At 38.6% G+C, this 17,367-nt stretch overlaps 1 protein-coding gene across 2 annotated transcripts in view; it reads left to right on the forward strand.

The window, feature by feature from the left end:
* LOC140129067 (secreted frizzled-related protein 2-like) overlaps positions 1-16,726 on the forward strand; it is a 53,133-nt gene extending 36,407 nt beyond the window's left edge. Inside the window, exons 3-6 of one of the 2 annotated variants that reach the window (XM_072150694.1) lie at positions 13,037-13,264; positions 13,798-13,967; positions 14,119-14,211; positions 16,164-16,726. In XM_072150694.1, the coding sequence (XP_072006795.1) occupies positions 13,037-13,264; positions 13,798-13,967; positions 14,119-14,211; positions 16,164-16,471 (799 nt within the window). In that variant the 3' untranslated portion in view covers positions 16,472-16,726. Of the gene's footprint in view, positions 1-12,767; positions 13,265-13,797; positions 13,968-14,118; positions 14,212-16,163 lie in introns of those variants that run through there. The other variant, XM_072150693.1, reaches the window with a different exon arrangement.
* Positions 16,727-17,367: the final 641 nt, after the last annotated feature.

Raw genomic sequence — 17,367 nt, forward strand, 5'->3', positions numbered from 1 at the left:
CATTCTCATTTTTTACTCCCCCCCTTTAAAAATCTATAACTTTTTTATTTTTACACGTAAATAGCTCTGTAACAGCTTGGTTTCTGCGTAACAAATTGCACTTCATAGTGATATTTCATGCCGTGTGCTGGGAAGCGGGAAGAAAATTCCAAATGTAGTGAAATTGGTGAAAAACGCATTTGTGCTGTTTTTTTGTGGGCTTGGATTTTATGTCTTTCACTGTGCGCCCCAAATTACATTTCAACTTTATTCTTTGGGTCGGTGTGATCACGAGGATATTAAATTTGTATAGGTTTTATAATGTTTTCATACATTTACATAAATTACAACCTCCTGTACAATTTTTTTTTAATTATTTTTACTTTTTCTGGCACTAATAACTTTTTCATACTTCAGTGTACGAGCTGTGGGTGGTGTCATTTTGTGTAACTTTTGATGACGTTTTCAATGCTATCATTTTTAGAACTGTACGACCATTTGATCACTTTTTATAGAATTTTTTATATTTTTCAAAAGTGCCTTTTTCGACTTTGGGTGCTTCTTTCCGTTACGACAGTTCTGTTACGGCAGTGAAAAAATGTTATTAGATTTTGATAGATCAGGCATTTTAGGATGCGGTGATACCTAATGTGTTCATAATTTTTACTGTTTACATATATTTATATGACTTCTAGGGAAAGGGCGGTGATTTGAATTTTTATGTTTTTCATTATAATTTCTTAACTTTTTTTATTTTTATTACTTTTCAGACCCCCTAGGGCAGTGGTGGCGAACCTATGGCATGGGTGCCAGAGGCGGCACTCAGAGCTCTTTCTGTGGGCACTTAGGCCATTGCCGCAGCACACCAGCCAGGACTCAAAGAATTTTCCTGCACTTCCAAGCAACTTAAAAGATGCTGCTTTCAGTCATATTTTGATACTTACTTCGCTACTTAGGAAGAGGGAGAATGAATATACAGGGTCAAATTATTTTTGGAGGATCTCCTGCTGGCCCCACGATTCTCTATGCACAGAGGGACACTGGAAAGAAGCTAAAATTATGCAAATTTTCCATCTTTCTACTCTGTTGCTTTCCTCAGAAGGCCAATATGATTGAAAGTTGTTGAACGGGGAGCAATAAGTTACTGCTTTAATTTTTGGTTGGCACTTCACGATAAATAAGGGGGGTTTTGGGTTGCAGTTTGGGCACTCGGCCTCTAAAAGGTTCGCCATCACTGCCCTAGGGTACTTTAACCCTAGGTTGTCTGATCGACCCTATCATATACTGCCATACTAGATTATGGCAGTATATGGGGATTTTTCTCCTCATTCATTACAATGTGCAATTAGTACATTGTAATGAATGGATTAAAATGAGACAGCCTCAGGTCTTTGGAAGACCTGAGGCTGTCATAGCAATGGATCGCCGCTCCACGATGACGTCAAGGGGAGAGACGATCTTCGGCAAGATGGGGCGCCGATGTGCCGCAATCTTTTTGAAGTCACCGGCAGCTTTGCCTGTGGCAATCGGTGGGATAACACCCACGATCGGGGCTAGCACCGATCGCAGGTGTTACCGGTAAGTCTTTGCTGCAATATGCAGCACCCGCACCCAACGCGTACCATCGGGAAGGGGTTAAACAGTAATATAGTTACTTCTACTTCATAGTTTCTTGTACTTCAGGAGCTGGGAGTGTTCAGCCTGAAGCACAGAAGACCTCTCAGAAAAATATCCACTGACAGAAACAAGGACAATGATGTCTGACTGCTGAAAATGACGTAGGAGATTGAATGAAGTGGTCCAATTCAATAGGGCACATGGCACCACCATTCTCCTAAAACTAGGCTGTGGACCCATTAAAAGTTTAACCGCTTTTCCGATAATGCACTTTTCGTTTTTGTATTTCCATTTTTTGATCTTCTCTTTTAAATATCCATAACCATTTTAATTTTTTCCATTGAGGGATTATTTTGCACGTAAAAATTTTTACTTCATAGTGGTGGTATTTAATATTGTGAACTGGAAATTCCAAATGCAGTGAAATTGATAAAAAAGCATTTGTGTCTTTTTCTTGTGTGCTCTGTTTTAACAACTTTTACTGTGTGCTCTAAATGATATCTCCCCTTCTATAGCTGAACAGAGCAACGTACATGTAATATACACCATATCCCATGAACATGAAAATTAAGAAACAGGGGTAAAAAGAAAGATTTAGGAGGGGGGAGGAGAACAGTAAGAAACATTGCTAAACTCCTGGCTGGTAATTCAGCCATGGCTGCCGACCATCCCGTAATAAGGTTTTATCATTAACTATACAATAAAGTCTATAATTTACAATAATCCACAATAATTTGTGGAACACATGACTTTTTCCATGAGATTGCAATGGCTATCTTTGTGGCAAGAAAAAAAGAGGAATCTTCTCAATGGGAGCAAGATATCTGGAGTTTTCTCATGGCTAGAAAGAAAATGGAATAACATTTTATATAGAGAGTATGTCTCCAAGATTTGCAGATCTTGGGACACCCTTACCAAATATGGAGGTGAGTGCCCCTCCCTCATCAGCCCATGAAGAATAATGGGAAATATGAGGGGATCACAATAGCTATACAAATTGGAACCAGATACTACTGTAGAAGGAACCTGTCCAAGGTTTGGTTAGAGTGGACAGAGTGCAAGAAAACACCTTGGAAAAGTGCATAAATCCCTGAAGCTTTTTAGAAAGCGTTGTATGTGATGATTTCTGAATGTTTCATTGTTGGGCACTGCATATATATTTTTGAAGAATTTACTTATGAAATGCCGGTTACCAAAAAGCCAGGCAGCAGGAGTGTGTAAGGACTTCAAAGCAAAACTGTTTTTTATTCGATCCCACATTGCTAGAGAAAAGTGGGCGCATGATTGATGGAAGTTCCTTAGGGTGTAGCCACATTGAAGCATCCAAAGGCACATGGGGACAAGAGTGTTGTTCAATGAAAAACCAATGAGGAAATGTCACTTTTTTCCTTTGCTCCATTTAAAGTAGAGGCTCGTAACCTGCTCCGCTTAGAACCCAAAATAAACTTATTCTTTCTGAAAGGATTTCAAACATGAGAATTGTAAATCAATTGGTATGGTTTGGAAATAATACAACAGCCTCGGTAAGTAGGTCAAATCTGCAATGCGTCCCATGCATGAAAGGTTGAGGGATGAGTCTGTTGAGCAGAAGTTTATAATTGTGTTTATGCCCAAATATGGAATTCTATCACCTTGCCACTGAATCCAAATTTAAATTGAAGCAACTTAGCCATAGGTGGGGGAAGTGAAATATTTAGAGCTATAGCTTGTCATGATTTACCTTAAGACCTGAGATCTCACTGAACTTCCCTGTAAACAGAAGAAAATAAAAGTTATGGTTGTTAAAGACAGGGAATAAAAAATGGACAGGTTTCTTAACCCCTTACCGACATGTGACATAATAGTATGTCACACATCGGCTGCAGGCTGCAGAGATTGTTCACGGGCTGAGCTCGCTCCATAAAAGGTGGGCATTTGCTGCATATTGCAGCAAACACTCACGGGTAACACCCGTGATCTGTACCCCTCGATCGCCGCTGGCAAAGCTGTTGGCATCATTAAAATGCTGACAGCATGTAGGTTTAGATTGTCGCTCCCCATGATGTCACTTTCTAATGAAGTTTGTAATGAGAACTAATAGATTGTATTTGTTTTAAATATGCATTTCAAAAGGTTTCTTATTTGTGCTTTTCTGTCTAACTTTTGTAGTTTAGTGATTGATCAAAAACTTAGCTTGAAGTTTTGCATGTTATATAAGGTAATGTTGACTTATTATACTACAGTTATACATTAAAAGAATTGTTTTTAATGGTTTTATGTGTTTTTTTAAAGCTAGATATTTTCAAATCTAGAAATGCTTATTTGCACATAACCTAATGTATAAATCTATAGTACGCCTCAGGCAGCAGAGAGGCTAGGTTTTCCCCTGGCGTCTATATATCGTCATAACCATTTTACTACACATAAAAATGGTAATAAAAAGTATCATTAGGATGTACAATCCCTAATATGGTAATGATGGACACATCATCTTATCCTGCAAAATTATACTTCCATAAGTTCCAAAGTTAAAAGTTCCATAAGTATGAAAAAGTCCTACATATATGTTAGATTTGGTATCTCCCTCATCTTATTGACATAAAAATTAAGGGGAGATATCATTTGGAGTGCACAGTGACAGCTGTTGTACTGTACAAATTGTACTGCAAATGGAATTTATTTCCACTTTTTCAGTACACAGCATGGAATATTAAATGCTGCCACTATGAAGTACAATTTGTACTGCAGATAAGGCTGTGTTCACACTGCATTTTCCTTCTCTGTTGTAATGATACAATGTATCCCACTCTATACATCGCTGGGGGGGTTCATCTTTCTGAAGTTCGCATCAGGCAGCAGAAAGGCTGGGTGCACCCCAGTGGTAATGGGGCTGCAATCAAACAGCTGTTTAGAATATCTGACATGTTGAGGGCCTTAATATAGCACTCAAAGGGGATACTGGGGTGTGGAGTAGCTGTGCTGTGAAGCCTCAGCTTTAGCTACTCCATGTCCCAGTAGTCTCTTTAGAAAATTTGCATATTACCCTGATTAAAGATTAGCAAAGATAGAGGGGAGTAAAGGATTAGCCGTAAAAAGGGATATCCTTACATACGTTAGATGCACCTACCACCGGATCTACCTGAATACATAGATCCGTAGTTGTGGGTTTCCTTTAAGGGCCTAAAAGCATTTCTTCCTCTAGAGAGATATCACTATTGATTAATTTCTTATGGGTTTCAGAAAGAGCAGGGAGAGAAATATGGTTTAGCAGTTCCAATGCTTTGTTAGAATCAAAGGTCTTGCTAGCATGATATGGTTTAGAATAAAAGCTTTGAAATTCTTTCACAACATCATGAGGGTGTTGTTAAAGTGAGCCAGAGGAGAGATGCAATATGACGCAATATAGGTATTGTTCAGGAGCGTGGCATGGGATTCTAGGTTTTGGCCAATGATGTCCCTGGTTTATCTCCTTGGGATAAAAAGCGATATTGTAACTGAAGACACAAGTTCAGCTTGCAAGTCGCATCTTTCTGCTTTTTATATCACAAAGCCAAAAATGAAAACCTTTTGTACAAAAATAAATTCATCATTTTGAAAATTCTGGCACTAATTACTTTTTGTAAAGTGTAATTTTTTTGTGACGTTTTTATTGCTACCATTTTGGGTTCTCTATAACCTTTTAATCACTTTTTTATGCTTTGCAAAATGTTTAAAAAGTTGTGATTGAGACATTTGGCCACTATTTTCCTTTACAGAACTCACGGTTATAGCCATTTTTTATATTTTCATAGAATGGGACTTTTGGGACATGGCGATACCTAACATGTTTATGGTTTTTTGTTGTTGAGGGTGTTTTTTTTTAATTTTTTGTTATTGCTAGGTGGTCTGTTCATTCCTACCATTTACTGCAGTAAAGCATTATTGCAGTATATGGCTATTTTTCTGATGATCTGTTGCATTGTAACTCTAGGCTGTCATGGAAACAGATCGTCGCCGCCTGATAATGTCATGGGAGATGTGAAGATGATCACATGAAAACAATTGAAATCAATATCCACACCAATGCAGCTTAATAAAAACTTTCAGCTTTATTGATTGAAATATCCATAAGAGTTACACGGACATGTTCACGGACCATATGAGAGGAACAGAAAGCCTATGCATTTCAGGTGTACATTACACTTAAATCATGGCTATCTTTCATATGAGACTCCCCGGTGTATATATACTGTAAATCGTACACCCAAATGATAACATGGTTGAAGAGTGTATTGAAAAACACGGAATACACTGCATTGATATACAAATTTTCATTAAAAACATAACATAAAAATGAATCTCAGATGCCTCATATGGCTGAAATAGCAACATATGTTACAAACTTTCAATTAGACAACTGCAAAGTCCCTGAACCACTGCTCTGGCAGTAACTTAGCAGGGTATCAGTACATCTCTATGAAGATAGAAAGAGTTTTGTTTTTACATTGAATGATTATTTTTGACATATTGAAAACATCAGTAATGACAATGATTGACACCGACAGCATATTAAAAAAGTTGAAGATATAATGCTTAGACTGTAGAATTAACATCATAGAGGCCATTTAAGGATAGTTGTAACTTTTACTTTGTGAATAACTTCCCTACATATTGCATTGCTTTCCTCGCTTGCTGTTGATTTTAAGCATGAGCAAGTGTTGTAGGTTTTTTAGAAACCAAACATAATTGATTAAAAAAGCAGTAGTCAGTTGTCACTTGCTATTGGCGTCACTTAGCTTCATTATGCCATCAGACCATTAGCATAAAGATTGATGTGAAGTACCAAGCAATCAATTTTATGCAGAAAAATGAAATTTAAAAACTGGTCATATGTAAATAAATTGATTAAAAGCAAATTATAGACAAAGTAGAAGATTTTAGTAGTGTGAAATGAGAGCTGTGTGTTGAGTAAATCGTTATGCTGCTGCAAGATTTCTTAAAAATGTCATTATCTGGGAAGGTTTGGCAGGCTTTATTTTTCCTTACATATAAAATTGTATAAAAAATGTACAAAAAAGGCTTATTATTTATCCTAAGTGGTGCTTTTGCAACCTATGGGCTATTAAAAGAAACTGTAGTACCATGAATGAAAAATGGACCAGAATTGTTTTGTGATTCAGATCCACAAAGTATGTATACCTCATTTGCTGAAAATGACGGAGATTTTCAAAACTATTGAAAAGTAAAACGGTGCATATTTAAACCAGACAGTCTTCTGCTTCGTTAGTTGTCAAATGCTATATGATAATTCTGGTGTAGTATAAGTCCAGTTGTACGTCATACCATCTAATAGTCTAGTTCAGTGATGGCGAACCTTTAAGCAGCCGAGTGCCCAAAAATCCCCTGTTCAACAACTTCATATTTGCCTCTTTCTATACAGTAGAAAGATGGAAATTTTTCCTACAGTCCCAAGTAGCCAAGTAAGTATCAAAATATGACTGAAAGCAGCATCTTTTAAGTTGCTTGGAACTGCAGGAAGATTCTTTGTGTCCTGTCTGGTGTGCTGGGGCGATGGCCCGGGTGCCCACAGAAACGGCTCTGTGTGCCGCCTCTGGCACCAGTGCCATATGTTCGCCACCACTGGTCTAGTTTTTGCCAGAAAACAGGGACACAATTTTGGTGCACTTTCCCCAAGAAGCCACGCCCCATTTTCACAAAAAGTCACAAACCTTTTTTTTCACTAGTCAACAACAAAGTGTCTAAAATGTGGCTTAAGGCAATTTATACACTTCTGGAGGGTGTGTGCGAAAAGTTCTTGAATTCATCTTAGCTTATGTAAGGCAGTATTTTTATCAGAGCCAAAAACTTAAATGTTCTGTATTCTGCATGAAAAATTTTTATTAAATGCGTTACATCTAGTAATCATATGTAACAAAAATGTGTTCTTTTCACATTAAAGACCATTTTGTCACATTAATTCACAAACTGACATCTTTGAAAGTCAGAACATTATTTTATCAAATCCAATTGCCCGGACTTCTGTTCTCTTCAGCAGTAACATATGTTAGGGGAATATTTTACCATATTAACTTATTCTCAACAGGAAATACATTTAAATAAAGGTTTTCCTTTTTAATCGCCCAAGAAATCAAAAACTTTTGAAATGTGATAGACACTCCAACCAGCGATGTATAACTGTGGTCGATTTGTGGAAAATGGTCCATGCACTGGTTTGATTTCAGAAACCAACCACAACGCTGCGGACTGGTCTCTGTGCATCATAGTTACATGTGATGCACACAGTCTCTTCTTTTCAGTGTAACAGCAGCACTGAACTGGTAATGGATCAGATCAGTTCTGCTGGGAAGAAGGGACTCCCTATATCAAATATCACTATGAGACTTGTACCTTGCACTGTGGTTGGCTTGTGAAATTGTTATGTATATGACTATATCTTCTGGTTAAAGTTATTCAAGAAAGAGTTAACATTTGTTATGGACATAACACAGTTTCATATTCTGAAGCTATGCAGAATGGTGTCTGCGGGGCTTGACCTCAAAGACAACAACATCTACAACATGGCCTTGAAGAGGGTACATTGTGTTCCTCTTACATACACTCTGAGGAAGACTGGAGCCTCATGTATATCAATATCACATGATATGTTGTTGATTATATCTTTGTATCTGGGAAAACATGACCAAATGTACCTAAGAGAGCTCCTCCCTCTTATGCTAGATAAATACCCTCAGGGCTGCCATTACAGCGATCCTTGCCCCCTGAAGACGGTGCAAGGGGGCTGATCATGGGGGAAAAATACCCAGAAGGCAGTTTAAATGCAGTGGTCACACTGAGCTCAGCAACGGTTTAAACACCTTTTTAAGAGCTACACTTGGGTTTTACACTGGGGTGCACTATTAGTTACAGTTGAAACACCTTGTATACCGATGCCAGCCCAGCTCCGATCTCGAACTTAGCCGGCATCAGCTCTGCATCCGATATATCGGAGGCTAAACACTAAGTTACAGCGTTCTGATATTTTGGATGCAGAGTGTTAAGTTGTTAAAGGTTTTGGGCTTTCCAGATTTACCTTAGTGGTTGATATATGTGGCATGTGAGTCTGTTGTTTTTTAAAGACTTTGTCTGAAAAGTCGCAAAAAAAATGTTTAAGCAATCCATCTTCTAGGCTTGGGACTTTTTACCACGCAACTTTTTTTCAACTTTTTTAGGAGTCCACATCTGGATTTTTATGTTAAACCAGGCGTGTAAAACTCTGTGCCGCAATTACGTGAAAAAGTTACAAAAAAAACTAAATAACAAAAAGTTTGATAAATGACCCCCTGAGTGCCTAAACTACATTCAAAACTATGGGGCTCATTTACTAAGAGTCCTGCGGCCGCTATTCCGTTGGGTTTTCCCGAATATTTCCGATTTGCACCGAATTGCCCTGGGTTTTTGGCGCATGCAATCGGATTGTGGCTCATCGGCGCCGGCTTTCACGCGACATAGATCAGAGGGCGTGGCCGTCGGACAACCCGACGGATTCGGAAAAAAACGCGGAATTTAAAAAACCATTTGTGTTGTAAGACACGCACTTAAATGCACCGGGAAGAAGAAGGTGAACTCTGGCGGACCTCGGCGCAACAGCGACACCTGCTGGATATCAGGCGCGCGACCTTAGTGAATCTCGGCAGACCCGAATCCTCGTCGGACAACGAGCCTCGGGATCGCGACTGGACCGGGATCTGCCCCTATGTTTCCTTTTAGTACATGAATTTATGACTTTAACTAACCAGGCATAGCTACATAACAGTAAAATCACAAGTGCTGAGGAGGGTTCTAATACTGAACTTATCTGCTACCTGCCAAGGCCCTTTTTCGTTTTTCAGTTTCCATTTTTTACTTTCCACCTTCAAAAATCTATAACTTTTTTTATTTTTCCATGTAAAGATCTGTATGAGGGCTTATTTTCTGTGTAATAAAATGCACTTCATAATGATGGTTTTTAATATTCCATGCCATGTACTGGGAACCCGTAAAAAAATTCCAAATGCAGTGAAAATCATGAAAAAAAACATATTTGTGCCGCATTCTTGTGGGCCTGAATTTTACGGCTTTCACTGTGTACCCCCAAATTATATGTCTACTTCATTCTTAGAGTCAGCACGATCAGGGGAATACCAAATTTGTTTAGGTTCTATAATGTTTTCATACATTTACAAATAATTTTTCATTTTACCATCTTCTGGCACTAATGACTTTTTCATCATTTGGTGTACGGATGAATCAATCCTACAATTTTTAGCACTGTATGACCTTTGATCACTTTTTATAGAATTTTCTATATTTTTCGGCAAAAAAGTGGCATTTTTGACTTATTTGACATATTTTCTGTTACGGTGTTAAAGTCCGTAAATAACCGTTATTATATTTATGATAGATCTGACATTTTGGGACGCGGTTATACCTAACATGTTTATGATTTTTACTGTTTATTTATAGTGAAAGGGGGGTGATTTGAATTTTTTTTTTTTACTATTTTTTTTTTTTACTATTTCTCAACTATTCTTCAACCCTAGGTTGTCTGATTGATCTTACCATATACTGCCATACTACAGTATGGCAGTATATGGGAATTTTCCATATATACCATGGCACTATATAGGGAATTTACTCATCATCATTGCAATTTGCGAATCGCACATTGTAATGAATGGGCTAAAACCAGACATCCCCGGGTTCTTCGTAAGAGGCTGTCATGGCAACCGATCACCGCCCATCCCCCCGCCCCCCGATGACGTCACGGGGCAGTGATCATATCCAAGATGGCATCGCCAGGATTTAAATGCCTCTGGCAGCTTTGCAGGGTTAACACCTGTGATCAATGCCAACACATTGCAATCGGTGCCAGAAGTGAACCCTCTCCATACACCCGTAGCCGGCATGTGACGTAGTAGCAGGTCACATTTCAGTAAGAAGTTACTCTATTATTAGGGCATTAAAGGTAGAAACACACAACTGTTTTTTCAATGGAGGGCAGCAGCTGTAAATGCAATACATATTAATGAGTCAGTGCCCACGGCCTTTATTCTAATGGACCAAGCAACCGATCAATTAAAAAGTAGAGTATGTCCTAGTGAGAACCATTTTTCATGTATCACTCATAGATTATAGTTTATGAGGATACATTAAAACAGATCCCAGACTGATACAAATTGGCTATCAGAAGGTAAATCAGAAGAAAACGTTGGTTTTTTGACAGCCAAGATTCGGCTCATTTGTCTGCAGATAGCATTAGGGTGCGTTCAAACGTTCAGTTTCTCAGATGCAGTTTTTGTTGTCCAAGCCAGTAGTGGAGTTAAAAAAAGAGGAGGGGCAACTTCTCTCAATGATGGAGCACATTTACTTAACCGATGCAGATGAGATCCCGAAAGTGCATTGTCCGACGACAATGTACTGTGCTGCGATACAAGAAGATCGTGTGCCCGATATCCTGCATGTGTCACTTCCCCGTCAGGTCTGTTGGAGTTCACCATCTGCCTCCCGATGCATGTAAGTGCATGGCTTGCGACTCAATTTTTAAGTTAAATCATCCAACGGCCCTCCCCCCAATTTGTGTCGCATGTAAGCCGGCGTGATTTCGGCTAAATCCGATCGCGTGCAACACAATCGCCTACTAAATACCTGTCCCAGCAGCGTGATCCCCGAAAACGTCGGAAAACCCGATGGAAATGCAGCCACGGGACCCTTAGTAAATAAGCTCCGAAATGTCTGATATGTTCTCACCTATTATAGTCTACACCTGCTTTTGGCTTCAAAAACTGCATCTAAAAAACGCAATGTGTGAATGCACCCTATCTCTAAGTTTTTTGCCATTGGATTTGTTTCCTGCGGTAAATGTAATTTCTGTCTTTCCACAAAGACTTTGATGTATAATTCAATTTCATTTACAATGCATGGCAGTATAGAGGTAGCAGAGAGGAGTATGCGGGATCAGCTACTGCATGATGAACTTGACAATGAAGTGTTAATGGATAGGTGTTTATCTGTACAGGTAATTACCCTGGTCTTGTCTCCTTCTAATGAGGCCAGGGAGACAGGCATCTGTGTCTGCTGTCAGGACAGGTGTCTGCACAGCTCCAGGGAGAGGATTTTTAGTTCTGTTCTGTGGATCCAAGAGTTTTATTTTGAATTCCTAATCCAAGAGATGTCTGTGAAAAAGCCATACAGTATTTAATGTCCTGTTAATTAATATAGCACCATGTGTGTAACAGTGATGTCAGGAACAGCTTGTTTGTGCCAGACTTGTACAGTCTGGCAAGAATTATTTTTAGGGAGTCAATGACATTTCACTTACTCCTTTTTGAAAACATATAGTCGTGAGTTCATAATGCATGTATTCAGATAATGTACCCTTCAGGTCACGTCTCTACATAAAGTAATATAGAGTATTTCTCAGATATAATATTATCATCATCATTCTGATGCACCTATGGCAATTTGTGCTATTGTCTTTATGAATTATAACCCATTATAATAATATATATAGTCAAGAAAATTTTTATGGACTGAGTATATAGTCAATAATTTTAGCCAATACATTTGTCGCCAAAAACCCTGCTAGTTTTGGGCACAGACTGACTAAATTATCATTCATACCGCCACCCTTTTATATCTGTAGCTTAACTATGTGTCATTGTAGAATAATGATACATATAGGTAAGTATAGTAATATGCTACATGTGTAGTTTGTACACAGGAGCCTTGTCACTTGTATGGAACAAATGAATTTGAATATCAGCTGCCTACAAGATCAGAGAATGTGCCAGATAATTGGAACAGTCTGTTATGTATCTTAGGCTCCAGACTAAGAAAATTGTCCTTATGCCAAGTTAAGACTTGATAACACCTGGTAACATGGGGAAAGTGTCCTATTAGACTGTAAAAATGTTCTGAGAGACATGGAGCAATTAGCAATAGCAAAACATGCTCTGTTGATAAGTCCATCCTAAGGATATGTCAGGTCAGCATTGGTACAGTATAATGCAGACTGGCCATACTCAGGAGACAGCCAGTCTGTCCAGGCTCTCTTACCTTGCCACTTAGCATGTACATAACAAAACCTCAATTTGTCTCATTTTAATATCCCAGTCTATACGAAGCTGCCTAGTCTTGGCACTTTCAAAGTAATGAAATCTATTATGCAAATGTAACATTCAAGGAAAGTCTGCCATGCCGGTGTGTCTCCACCTCTTTCGTTATCACAACAATCACCCAAGTGGGCAATGAGTCCAAGTTGTGTCTTGTGTGTTTTGATAAGCCATGGATAATGAATGGGCTGGAGGCTCCCAATGTGTATATAAACAGCTGAGGACACAGCTATGCCAGTACATGAGCACTTCAGCAAGACTTTACAGCACCTATACAAAATGACCTCTTCCACTGTTGTCCTGCTGCTTACTAGCTTTGCTACTCTATGCAGGGCATTCGATATTGGATTATCTACAAGATGTGTCTCGATTCCTAAAGAACTGGGTATATGCCAGCACCTTGGCTACACAGAGATGAGGCTTCCTAACCTCATGGGGCATACCACCATCCCCGAAGTTGCGTCCAAGACAGCAGAATGGCACAAGCTTTTACAAACTGGCTGCCACCCATATGCACGAATGTTCCTGTGTTCCTTGTTTGCTCCAGTTTGCCTTGATACGTAAGTGTAACTTATTCTATGTTATCTTTTTTGTAACATTCCTGTAAAATGTATATTTTCTTTGCATCTTTATGGAATGTTACCAATTCTCATGGTTTACATTGTGCATTTAATTGTATTATAATTTTGATTAAACCCTTGATACAAAATCTTTCTTTATTGAGCGGCTACTACTGGGAGATTTTACACTTACTCCTAAGTGGCTGTCATAAACTGCTTAGTATTCTTCACGTTGCAGTTGAGCTCTGCTGCAAAGAAAAATAAACACTGTTTATTGGACTAAAAAAGCCTGCTTTGTGGCTCTACTCCTCCTATGCTAGTCCTAGTGCTTTGCAACATGTATCCAAAATCTATGGCTAGGTGAACATATATTGTCAAATTGGAATAGAATTATTGGCAATGTACTAGCTTACCCATGCCATGATTTATTTTAGGCAAATTGAGCATCCATAGGCAATGAGTTATTTTGCATTGTAGTGAATCTTTAAGGGAAGTTTACCAGAATTAAAAATAATCCTCTTTGTTTCTTGCAGGTTCATCCAGCCCTGTCGTAGTATGTGTCAGGCTGTGAGAGACAGCTGCGCCCCTGTTCTAGCGTGTCATGATCAATCCTGGCCCGAGAGCCTGAACTGTGATCGTTTTCCAGCTGGCGATGACATGTGCCTGGACAACTTGAGTAAAGAATACCAGAACAAATATGAAGGTAATTTGGCAAACAAACTCCCCACAAATGTAATGTATTGATTACTAAATGTCCTTTTTATTGACTATATAACATTAGTACATTTTGCAAATTAGAAAGAAAGCTATATAAAATCTTAATATTTTTCTTAATATCTTAATTTTTTTTATAGAATTGCCCAAACCCACATGCCAAGGCTGTCCGTTCATTGAAGAATCCTATTCATACAGAAGTGCTTTGGGAGCTTTTTGTGACAATGGATTTGGTAAGTTTACATTCATTCGTCCCCCACAATATAAATATTGTTTTCACGGTAATTGAAATGTGACAGTTTGACAGCTGCAGCATACAAGGCGATAGATGAAAATATGAAGTTTTCTTCTGTTTTTCATAGTCCAGTTACATCCTAATGGCATCCATTTTGTGGGTCCACAGAAACTATACTTCTTGAGTGATGCTTGGAAACGGTTCATGCTCTACTTTTTATCAGAACGGACACATGGGAGTAGATTACTGGAGTAATTTGAACCTGAAATGCCGAGCACCACATTTACTTAAGGTTTTAGACCAATTTTAGGCTGTTTTCCAACTCCCACCAAAAAAGGGCTTGTCTTCTCTAAAAGGGGGTGTGTTTGCTCAGAAATAACCTGTGCACTAGAATATTCAATATTTGTTGCATCATCTAGACCAGTGATTTTCAACCAGTGTGCCACGACACATGGTCGGGTGTGCCGCGGGGAAAGTTCCCAAAACTATGGTGCCCCCTGTGTTTTGTTTCCCGGCAATGCGCAGCGATGCGCAGTCTCGGCTTCTTACAATGTAGGAGACGTGTACAATAACACATGCGCAAGCTTTGAACCTCGCGCAACAAAATGACGTCACCGAGGCCGGCGCATCATCCTGAGAGCGGAGAGGCTCTCGCATTTGCACAACAATAATTCTGACTATATGAGCTTATGCCTGAGTATATGAACTGTTGGCAGAATACTCAGCATATGAGCTGGTACTTTTAGTACTCCAGCAGTATACTGCATATAACAATGAGAAATGTAAAATGAGAAATACTATAGTCATGAGGCTGGAGTACTACAAGTACCAGCTCATATGCTGAGTATATGAGCTGGCACTTGTACTCTGGCCTCATGGCCATAGTACTTCTCATTGTACCCCTTTATTTTGTAGTATATGAGCCACATAATAATCAGCACCATATACTAAAAACAGGGAGAAACTGAGAACTATTGAGGAAGAGCCTCGTGTGTGTCTTTCCACCATTCCTGCCAGGATATCCCTTTTGTGTTTATTGAAACAGGCCCAGGTTTCACACTGAGTAAAATAAATTTAGGATCTATATTATTAATTATATGTATAATATGACTGTTTTAGTGTCATTTTGTGCTATTTTGGTTGGTGGTGTGCCCCAGGATTTTCTAAGCATAAAAAGTGTGCCGCGGCTCAAAAAAGGTTGAAAATCACTGATCTAGACCAACTAATACTAGGTGAAAAGTACGATTCACCAGTATTATACTGCACCAGATTAATCATCCAGCATCAGACACAGGGATTAATTTTGTGCAGCAGGGAACTATCTAGTTCTACTCTGCAGTGGTCTAAAAATCAACACATTAATAAATCTCCCCCATTGGCCTTTTTTAAAAAATGGCCATGCGCATATTTCCATTAGAAAGTATTGCATTTGGACTAGGTGTGTGTTATTCTTTAAAAAGTCATGCTCAAGTCATTTTTTACTATTGTGTGAATAAGACCATGTATACTCTTTTAGTACTAGAGTAGCAAATTTTTTACATTAGAGTAAAACAGTTTCAGTGCCAGACAGTTGTTACTGTATAGAAGTTTCTAAGCTCAATTCAGGCAATTTGTTCCAATATTATAGAAGTAAATACTCAGGTTCATTCCCTAAGTGTTGTAAAACAGTGGGAGGCTGAGATAACACTAATTAACTGATAGTGTTAATGTCTTTGTATGCATGTGTTACCAACCCACTGACACAGTTAGACAAAGTATATCATTAAGATCTCAATTGCTGTTTTAAGATGCATAGACAAAAAAAAAAAAACTAATTACAAGTAGAAAATGCCCTTGTTACAGACTCTCCACTATGAAGTTATACTATAATAATAGAACCTACTTTATTTATGGCCTAAAATATGAACTTCTGAGATGAGCTCTGATCGAATGACTCTTTTTTTTTCACAGCTGTAAAAGTAAAGTTGACAAAAAGAAAGTTTGCTTCAGGACATCATGAATATGTGACTGAGGGCCAGGTAGATTTCATTAAACAAGGATTGCTGCTTCCATATAATACACGCAATATGATTGAACAATGGCTGAAGATCAACGAAAACTGTGCCAACAGGATGATCCGCCACTCCAAATCCATGATCTACATTTTAGCTGGAGATATCCAACATGGAAAAGTTGTGGTCAACCGAGTATTTCACTGGCAGAAGAAGGACACTCAGCTGACTGTGGCCACCAGAAAATGGAAGCACCATAAATGTTAATGTAACACTTATTATTTGAACTTTTTTCTGTAAATATTCAAGGCACTCTTATCAGATGTACATAGCTATATATATATATATATATATATACATAAATTTATAAATGTTATTAAGACTTACTTACGCAGTTGGCAGTTATGTGTTTCAGCATCCCTGCCACGCTTCAAGTGAATTATGTGGTAATGTACAAAATATATGTAATCTGTAAAGATTATGAAAATATATTGATATAAAAACGTAATTTTTTAAATCAAACTTTACTTGTCTCAATGAATATTTTAATACCGTCATAATTGGTGTTAATGGTTGCAAAGAAATCAGACATCACGGGGGGGGGGGGGGGGTATTCTGTGCCACCGGCTTATGATAAATAACCCACCATGAGGTGGGCTGTTTCAGTAAAAAGGTTTGACACAACCTTTTGGACTCCACAGTGAATAGTTTTTCCGACTGAATTTGTGGACTGTCTACATTCTACAGAAATATGATGCACGCACTCCCTGTCTGCCGGCTAACCTGCAGTGTCAGCACCGTAACAGTTCTTTCAGTACCGGATCTGCAGTTTGGTTGCCAAACAGGTGCTAGCATTCATAGCTCAGTTCTTAGATGAGGTTCACAGGTTCTGTCATATGCCAACCATTGCTATATAGTAGGAAGAGATGCTAGGATACAGCAAAAGTGGTAAACAAGTAATGGAAGAATTAGCATAGCACAATCTGACAAATGACAATAGCACCATTTACATGGAGAAGAGGAGCCCATGTACATGAATCTTGGATGAAAAACCAGGTATATTTATCTAAAGCCCCCAAATACTGTCAAATTTAGCCATTGCTATGCAAACCACAAATGTCCAAATTTTCATTGAAGTGAATGAAGTGAAATTTACCTGTCAA

The sequence above is a fragment of the Engystomops pustulosus genome, chromosome 4, assembly GCF_040894005.1.
Source record: "Engystomops pustulosus chromosome 4, aEngPut4.maternal, whole genome shotgun sequence".
Lineage (NCBI taxonomy): Eukaryota > Metazoa > Chordata > Amphibia > Anura > Leptodactylidae > Engystomops > Engystomops pustulosus.